Below are 10,044 nucleotides of genomic sequence, written 5' to 3'. Positions count from 1 at the left end.
AACTGCCATTATAATGAATGATGCTGTTATGCAGCACAGCGAGGCTCTTACTGTATTCACATCGACGTCGTGTTTGCTGTTAGTTGTGGTGAAAGCATTTTGTGAGAGAACAGCTCTCCCAACAACTCACTACAATAAAACTTCCTCCAGCTCTCCATGGTTCACATGTGCCCAGTCAGTCTCTCTCTCATATTGTAATTTGAATAAATAAAACTACAAACACAAAAATAATAATTAAGGAGGTAGGTCTTTCCAAGGTTTGGGTGCTGTTTTGGGATATTTTAACAGTAATTTATGAATATAATTATATTTCAAGTTACGTTTTGTGTAATAATGCGTTGAAAAAGGAATTTTCTGAATCATTTCTGAAAATAGTGTATTATGCATTTCTATGTTACCGTTGTAGAAATGACTGTTCCTGTGAGCTAAATTCTGCTGAACTGGCTGATTTAAGAAGTTTTATTCTTACTTTCGTAGACATATAAGATTAAATGTTAAATGGAAGATTGAACTTTGACCTTGCGTATTGCGCTTGGGGTGGCACAATAAAAGGCACTGCCCTCAATGCCCCTCTTTGGCGACGAGCCTGTATGGTAATGATGATTCAACATTTATTTTGCACTGAAATTTCAATATCAAGATTCAGATGGAGAATCAATATTTATTCAATGTTGGCTTGCTGTCTGGGGGACTTGTGTCCTCCCGTAATCGGGAGTTCGTTCTCCTGAGTCGAACTTGGTAAGTTTGAACTACCAAGGACGCAAGTCACAAGTTCACGTACCTGGTATTGAGAAACGGCCCTCGTTTGTCATTGGTCATTTCTCCGTAAACAACAGCCTCTAATCGGGGCTTCATCTGGCACACCCATTTATTCTCGACATAAACTCCGACGCCTCGGTTCAAATGTCACATCACTAGCTCAGTGAACGAAATGTACCCTATTATATGTCAATTGAGATTGTAATATGATCCAAATAGTATTTGCCATCATTTGTTTGGTTCCTCTAAATCAAGCTGCTCTCCCCTTGGTGATCAACACTTGGGGTTTTGAGAATGCAACTAGAGCAGGTGAGAGATTATGACTGCGCCATGTAGGAGCTCCAAGGAATGTCTCTAGACTTTAATCTATGGTTTCTCTCTGTAGCCTGGAGCACGCTTCAGGCGAATGGCTCGGTTCTGGACGCGGTGGAGAGGGGCTGCGCGCAGTGTGAGCTCGAGCAGTGTGATGGCAGCGTGGGGTTCGGAGGGAGCCCGGATGAGGGCGGAGAGACCACCCTGGACGCGATGATCATGAATGGGTAGGCTAGGCATATGTCAGTAGGCTATGCTTAACTAGGCATTAACCCACAAAAATAAAAATAATATACAACAAATAAAAATCATAGCCTATATAAAAAAAACTATAGGCTAATAGGCTATTATAATTGAATGAACACCAGGTCAAAAGTCCAGCTGTACTGCCTAAAATGAATCCTTAATCCTACTGCTTGGCCACTTTCCCATTGGGAATGGGCAACAAATTTCTAACTGGCTACTTTAGATCGGTTAGACCTGGGTCTTACCTGGTCGCCCATTGACGGCAACATAGTAACATTGCTCAAAAAGTTGCCCTGCGTATCATCACCATATGTATCCTGTGGAGCACATTGCCTGTTTAATGTACAAAATATAGATTAAAAACAAATTGCGATAGTCCCCTGAAATGGCTTCTCGGATGAGGAAAAATAGGGCGGGTCTTGATTTTGTCTATCGGAATTAGGGCTGTCACTTTCACGCTGAAACGGGTGAAAAACATCCTAACTGTGTCGATTACGGGTGCGGGTCCGACGTCGGACAAGTATGGCAAGCCGTTTTAACTTTTAATCAAATCGCAGGATATGTATTTGTGATATCAACAATTCAATTTTCACTAGTTAAAATGTTAATTCTTGATATCGGGAATTAGATTTCCACTAGTAACAATGACCATTTTTGATATCAGAAATTACATTTCCACTAGTAACAACATTAATTCTTGATATCAACAATTCAATTTTCACTAGTTAAAATGCTCATTTTGATATCAAGAATTGAATTTCCACTAGTGAAAACTTTAATTCTTGATATCAGTAATTGTATTTTCACTAGTGAAATGTCCCCATAGGCGGCCATTCAAAATCAATTCTTGATATCAACAATTGATTTCTTACTAGTAGAAATTCCAATTTCAGATATCAGAAATACAATTCTTACTAGTAAAAATGCTAATTTCTGATATCAATAATTACTTTGTTACTAGTGCAAACATCTATTCTTGATATCAGCAATTGAATTGTTACAAGTAATAATGTTCATTTTTGACATCAATAATTTGATTGTCACTAGTAACAATGTTCATTTCTGATATCATGAATGTGATTGTTACTAGTAAGAAAGACATTTTAGATATCTGGAATTATATTGATATCACAAATACATTTTCAGATATCAAAAATGAAAATTTTTACTAGTAACAATTCAATTGTTGATATCAAGAATAGGCATTTCAACTAGTGACAATTGAATTCTTGATATCAGAAATCCGCGTTTTTACTAGTAACAATATAATTATTGATATCAAACAATATATTTCCACTAGTAAGAAGAACAAAGCTGATATCTGTATACTATGGCAAGCCGTTTTAACTTTTATTAATTCGCAGGATATGTATTTGTGATATCAACAAAGTTAATTAATGATATCAGAAATTTGCATTTTTACTAGTAAGAATTGTATTTCTGATATCTGAAATTGGAATTTCTACTAGTAAGAAATTAATTGTTGATATCAAGAATTGATTTTGAATGGCCGCCTATGGGGACATTTCACTAGTGAAAATACAATTACTGATATCAAGAATTAAAGTTTTCACTAGTGGAAATTCAATTCTTGATATCAAAATGAGCATTTTAACTAGTGAAAATTGAATTGTTGATATCAAGAATTAATGTTGTTACTAGTGGAAATGTAATTTCTGATATCAAAAATGGTCATTGTTACTAGTGGAAATCTAATTCCTGATATCAAGAATTAACATTTTAACTAGTGAAAATTGAATTGTTGATATCACAAATACATATCCTGCGATTTGATTAAAAGTTAAAACGGCTTGCCATAACAGCACTGCATTGAAATACAATAACATAAAATGAAAAGTAAAGGGAAAGGAAGAAGAAAAGAGAAAATAAAATACAGACAAATGGCACCTCAACCAAGAAAGTAGTGATCATAATTCTTAAGAAACTTGTTGTTCTTATTGTTCTCAGTGAGTTTAAGAGATTTTACAAATAAGTGAAATTTTAGAAAGAAAGACAAAATTAGATAAAGTCTAGAAATGTATTTTTGTGAATAAAAAATGTACAATGCAACACAAAGAATTTAACAACAAGATCAATAGCATGGTCACTGCCAGAAAAATAAAGAAATCTTTCAACGAAAAGTTTAAATCACATTTTATAAAAGGAGAAAGATAACAACTCAAGTTCTCCCAAAGAGGTATGACCTGATTGTAATGGTAGAATAAATTAAGCAAAGTTTCTTCCTCAACTTTGAAAGTGAAAGTGACGTGATGTGTAGCAAAGTATGGCGTCCCATACTTGGAATTTGTGCTCTGCATTTCAACTATCCAGGTACACACACACAGCAGTGAGTATTTAACACACACCCGGAGCAGTGGGCAGCCATTTTTTGCTGTGGCGCCCAGGGAAAATCAACAAAAGCAATCTGGGAATTGGTTGCATAGGTTTTATGTAGAATCTTAATATGTAAAGTAGTGTCAGGTTATTCCTCCCTACTGCCAAAAAACACATCATCAGAGAAGAGAAGAGAGCTGCATCCGAAATTGCATACTTCCCTAGAATAGTAGGCGAAAAACAGTATGTAACAAGAAGGAGGGAAAGTAACTGATTAAAGATTTGGAGATCACGTGAATTAAAAAATATTGATCTCTACAGACAAATAATTTATAATAAATACTGAAATATTCCATAATAAAATAAGAATAGTTTATTTTGATATCATGGTGACTTTAACTATTTAAATAAATAAAAAATGTAAAGGAAAAACACAAGATATTTTACATTAATTTTAACCTATCAAAAAAATCAATTGAGAATTAGGAACCTTTCTGATTCCGGCAGGTGGTTATACAAACATTTCTACCGTTATATTGAGCATTTCAACATAACCTTACACAAAAGCTTGTGCATTCTGTTTTTTACTAAATGATAAATTGCATTTTAAGTAATTTCAAAATCATCAGGTATATCAGCGAGAGAGCGACTTGCAGGCTAAAACCTGCAACTAATTTATAGTTTGCAGTTCCTGTAAAATATGCAAATTAATTGATACAGTAAATTGATTACGTCAAAAATAGTAACATCTATAAATAAAAGAAAATTTGAATGCAAAACATGAATGAAGGCACGGTAAAAAGTGTCCAAGAATGTTATAATGTGGACAAAAAAAGTGTCACATTATCAATATTTATTCTGTTTTTGTTTACTCTATGTCCCATGTTCAGAGACACAATGGAAGTGGGGGCAGTGGCAAACCTACACAGGGTCAAAAATGCTGTGGGTGTTGCCCGAGCCGTGATGGAATACACAGAGCACACCTTCATAGTGGGCAAGTCAGGTAGGAATTGTGGCTGCAATTCAGTGGTAAAGCTGTGGAAATTTTTTTTATCACAGATGGGGCGATTTGAGTATTAAAAAGCTCTCTTCAACTTTTTCTTACTGGAGGCCTGTTTAGATTTTATATCAGCTTAAAGTATACATCACTTTACTCTTTGTAATTCCATCTAAAATGTTGTGCCATTCTATTAATTCCATCTGCTCTCTTAATTAAAAGGAATTATAGAGTACTAAACAGCTTTCTTTCTGAATGCATGACTGCATAGCATCAACATTGCAATAAAAAAGGCTGAGTAAGCCTCCCCTTGCTCCATCTTTGCTCTTTCCGGTATCTAATGTTTATTTCAAATCAGCTCTACTATGTTATTCAGTTTGTTCAAATTTCCCCTGCTATATGAAGTTTGGTAGAACTGAAAATAAACTTTTTTCTGTCTTCATGTAGCCACAATCTTTGCACAAAACATGGACAGGAACTTCATGTCTGAGAACTTGTCAACTAAGCAATCAATAGATATTTTCTCCAAGTGGTTGCAGGCTAATTGTCAACCCAACTATAGAAAGGTAAGTCCCTAAAACCAGGAACCTCGGTGTAATCATCACTGCAGGGTTTACCTTTTATGTTCTTAAGCACCTTTGGCAACTTCAAACATGGGTTTAGAAGATGATCTGTATGATCTATATATTGTATATATATAAAATACAGTTGTGGTCAGTATTATTGGCACCCCTGGTAAATATGATCAAAGATGGCTGATCAGAGACCATTCCTTCATACACAATCTCTAGATCCTTCAGTATCACAGCTCCATGTTGGTTCTTCTTCTCTTCAGTTCACCCCACTCATTTTCTATAGGGTTCAGGTCAGGGAACTGGGATGGCCATGACAAAAGCTTCATTTTGTGCTCTGTGACACATTTGTGTGTTAATTTTGATGTTTGTTTTGGAACATTGGCCTGATGGAAGATCCACAGCCCATTATAAGATTTCTAGCACAACCGGTCAGGTTTAGATCGTTTTTGTGTATCTGGGCAAGATGTCCAGGGCCTCCAGCAAAAAATAGGCACACGACATTAAAGATCCAGCAGTATATTTAAAGGGGACATATTATGCCCCTTTTTACAAGATGTAAAATCTCTAATGTCCCCAGAGTGTGTATGTGAAGTTTTAGCTCAAAATACCTCACATATCATGTTTTATAACCTGTTAAAATTGCCACTTTTTTGGGGTGAGCAAAAACGCGGTTGTGTATGTCCCTTTAAATGCAGATGTACTGGTTCTCCCTGTCTGTTCTTTCAAGAAGAGGGCGGAGCTTCAATAACTCATGCAACAACAACAGAACATGTCAGAAACACTCCTTACAACTAATAGTAAACAAATATATACAGACCTTATGGCTTTCCAGGGGTGCTTAATAAACTGGTAAACTTTATATCTGTAAAACAACTCCAATAAAAGTGCACGCTCTCCCTTTCATTACTGCCGTGACCAGTGTCACTCTGGAGACTACGTCAGAAGGGGAGAGAAATTTGAACGGCTTTTTTTTTCACATGCTTGCAGAAAAAGGCTTACGAAAACAAAGTTACTGGGTTATTTTTCTTGAAACCCAGCTGTGATCCTTGGAGTCTTTGGCCTCTCAAACTCTCCTCCTCACCGTGCATTAGGACGATATAGACACAGATTTGTAACATATTTAGTTGATTGGATCTTAATTATTGCCCTGATGGTGGAAATGGGAATTTTCAATGCTTTAGCCACTTTCTATTTTGTGAAGCTCAACAATCTTTTGCTGCACATCAGAACTTTATTCTTTGGTTTTGTGATGAATAATTAAGGGAATTTGGCCTAAGTGTTTCCTCATATTTATACTCCTGTGGAACAAGACATCATAGCTAGACAATGTCATGTTCCTAGTCACCCTGGTGTGCTAAAAATGTAAATATCAATGGGAATATACTTCAGAGATATTTTCTCATAAAAAATTCTAGGGGTGCCAATAACATATTTCATAATGTGATTTACCCCCCACTTTCGATTCTTCTATTTCAATGAAAGGTTAGACTTTTGCATATTTTTTGAATGAAAGATAAAAAGCATAAACAATGCAGATTTATTTTTACAGCCATCTTTGATCATATTTACCAGGGGTGCCAACAATTCTGACCACAACTGCAAAGTTTCAGTCAGTGTTATGGTTAGAACCAGAATTCATTGTGCTTTATGAGACTTGCCTTACATGTCTACCTCAGTTCATGCCGACTTTGCTGAGAAGTTTTGAAAGGATATCAGTGTAATCACTGACAAGACAATATGTACCGTGAAACAAAGCAATGAATAATGCATAGTGAGATTTATGAAGAATGCAATGGTTGATTCCAACACTGCTTTTGGCACAACCAAAGCCCTATGGAAATATGCGAAACAATGCTCTGAATACATTTTTGTTTTTTCATACTCAGATTAAATTGTAAGGGTAGTTGGCTATATTAATCAGATTTTCAAAAGTCAGAATTTCCCCAGAAAACTTTAAGGTGGATAAAGCAAATCAGGAAGTAACAAAAAGTAAAAAAAGTCATAAAAAACACCTTTGTTCTGTGTCCCAGATCAAAGCATAAGCATTATCTGTTGTTTATTTTACAGAATGTTTCTCCAGATCCTTCTAAATCATGTGGGCCATACAAGCCCATAGCCGAGTCGAGGAGGCCAAAGCAACCGAAGGGAAATTTTGACTCCAGGTCTCATGACACAATTGGTAATATTCCTCTCAAGGTTATATGCGTTTATTTATTTCATAGCATAGCATAGCATAGATAGATAGATAGATAGATAGATAGATAGATAGATAGATAGATAGATAGATAGATAGATAGATAGATAGATAGATAGATAGATAGATAGATAGATAGATAGACAGATAGATAGATAGATAGATAGATAGATAGATAGATAGATAGATAGATAGATAGATAGATAGATAGATAGATAGATAGATAGATAGATAGATAGATAGATAGATAGATAGATAGATAGATAGATAGATAGATAGATAGATATTGCAAAGCCTGGATGGATGGATGGATGGATAGATAGATACGTTTATTTATTGCAAAGCCTAAATAGATAGATAGAGAGAGAGACATGGACATGGGTCCAAAGAGTATCAAGCTCATTAGTTTTAATTTGCATAATGAACAGGAAACATGATAAATGGGCTGAATGCCTTGAGGACATTTTTGAAAACCACTGCTTGATTCAATTAATTGATGCATATGATCTTAGATGATGTTACATTCTTACCGGTAATTTTGTTTAGGAATGATTGTGATTGGTAAGAAGGGAGAGGTGGCTGCTGCAACGTCCTCCAATGGAGCAAAACATAAGATACCAGGGTGAGTATGACAGCTTGTCAGTGTCTCATGAAGTCAGAATGCATTAGTGTTTAAAATACTGTTGTTCAGTAGTGACAGAAATGGGTTTCCAGTCTCCTGTCAATAGAGCTTTAGTAAAGTACATGCATGCTGATCTGTAGTCGTGTAGGTGATTCACCAGTGGTTGGAGCTGGGGCTTATGCCGACAGCACAGCGGGGGGAGCGGTTGCCACAGGGGATGGAGACATCATGATGCGTTTTCTTCCTAGGTAATCACCATTCTTGACTTGAGAGATCATTTTATTCGTATCAACAGAAAAAAAACTGGATTGAAATAAATTTGATTCAATAGAAACATCCAATTGAAACCTTTTAATAAAATGTTTTCGGTCGTTTTTTGGTCAAAGTTTTCTAGCTGTTGATTTAATGAGAAGTGGAATGGATCCCACCACTGCTTGTAGGACGGCCATCTCCAGAATCAAGAAGTACTACCCCCTTTTCTTTGGAGCACTTATTTGTGCCAATACTACTGGTGGATATGGTAAATGATAATCTCTAATGTTTGTTTCTTATTCAGAATGAGTATAAAAAGTGTTATAAGAATCATAATCCTTCTTTGTTTTATCCAAAGGTGCTGCATGTAACAAGCATCCTGAGTTCAGCCAGTTCCCCTTCATGGTGGTTAACCCACAGACAAACCAATCTCAGTTGGAGATGGTGGACTGCTTTTAATTGCCAGCATTTTGTTTTATGTTTACATGCTCCTTAAAGTTTGTAAAAGGATTTTTGATTGTTATATGCCTTATGATCAATGTTCACATAGCCCTACTTAAAAAAAAAAACTGCTCTAAGATCTGTGAAATACATTAAGCTCTGGGATGTCAGAAATCAGGAAAATATGTTCATTGGAAATGCTTTATTTCAAAATGAATTTTTATTAAAGATTTACTATGACAAAGCATACACTTATGTTTCATCTCAACATGAAAAACAAGCATTGCTTCAAAAGCATTTTAATACATTTAAATAAAAGATGTAATGTCCAACTCATGTTGTGGATTCAGCAGCCAGGCAGAATTGAGATGCCAGGGCAGTTCTCAGCCCACTGGAAGAAGTTACATTGCTTGCCCATTTTAACTGGGCATGTGTAGAAGTTGGGGCCATTATTCGGTCCCAGTTTTAGAACGGTTTTCATAAGGGTGGCATGTGGGAAAATGCAGGTCTGCTTACTGTTGCAAATAAGTGTAAACCACTAATTCTAGTTTTAAACAGATTTGAACATTAAAATTGATTTTAGTTTACATAGGTTTCAAAATGTTACATTTTCTTTCGTACCTCAAAGAAGTTACACTGAGTTCCTCGAGGTAAGGAGCAGGTGTAGAACTGCCTACCTTTGTTTTCTCCTTCCTTATTGACCAGCCTCAGGGAGCATGGTCGGGGATGACTATTGCAGCAGGGGGTTGTGGGTAGAGATGCGTCATTACTCTGTGTGCCCCTACTTAGTTGTGTGAGATGTTCTTTTATTCAAAATCAGATGTATTATTTATTTTACATTGTGCCATCCAACATAGAAATTGTTCATCCAAAAATTCTGTCATAATCTCACCCTCTCAACCAGTTGAATTATTATTTTATTCATAGTATATATTTTTACATCTTGTCGTAAATCATACTTCTTTGGTTATATTAAAGTTCATATTAAATGTATTACTCACCCTCATTTAGTTCCAAACCCACAAGACCTTCGTTCATCTTTGGAACACAAATGAAGATATTTTTGATGAAATCCGAGATCTCTCTGACCCCTCCATAGACAGCAATTTAATTACCACTTTCAAGACCCAGAAAGGCAGTAAAGACATCGTTAAAACCGTCCATGTGACTACATTGGTTCAACCTTAATATTATGAAGCGACGAGAATACTTTTTGACATATGCGCGTGATGCTGACGCAGGAGCTAGCCAATGGTGAGCCGCCTTTCTGTCGTAGAACTCGATATTGTCATAATTGTCAAGTTGAATAACC

General features: G+C 35.9%; 1 protein-coding gene across 2 annotated transcripts; it reads left to right on the top strand.

Annotated features, from left to right (window-relative positions):
* The first annotated feature begins 813 nt into the window (after positions 1-813).
* LOC307126799 (N(4)-(beta-N-acetylglucosaminyl)-L-asparaginase-like) lies at positions 814-9,723 on the top strand. Of its 2 annotated transcripts, none has more exons than XM_079817508.1 (9): positions 814-1,068; positions 1,145-1,298; positions 4,542-4,654; positions 5,096-5,214; positions 7,291-7,402; positions 7,964-8,039; positions 8,180-8,287; positions 8,426-8,559; positions 8,650-9,723. In XM_079817508.1, the coding sequence occupies exons 1-9, from the start codon at positions 966-968 to the stop codon at positions 8,748-8,750; spliced, it is 1,020 nt and encodes a 339-aa protein (XP_079673634.1). In that variant the 5' UTR covers positions 814-965; the 3' UTR covers positions 8,751-9,723. The 2 variants fall into 2 exon arrangements, with proteins under 2 accessions (XP_079673634.1, XP_079673635.1); XM_079817509.1 differs by having other exon boundaries at positions 861-1,068; positions 4,542-4,645.
* Positions 9,724-10,044: the final 321 nt, after the last annotated feature.

This window comes from Gobio gobio (genome assembly GCF_949357685.1).
Source record: "Gobio gobio genome assembly, chromosome: 5".
Classification (NCBI taxonomy): domain Eukaryota; kingdom Metazoa; phylum Chordata; class Actinopteri; order Cypriniformes; family Gobionidae; genus Gobio; species Gobio gobio.
Note: the sequence above shows the minus strand (reverse complement) of the source record. Positions and strands in the feature narration are given on the sequence as shown.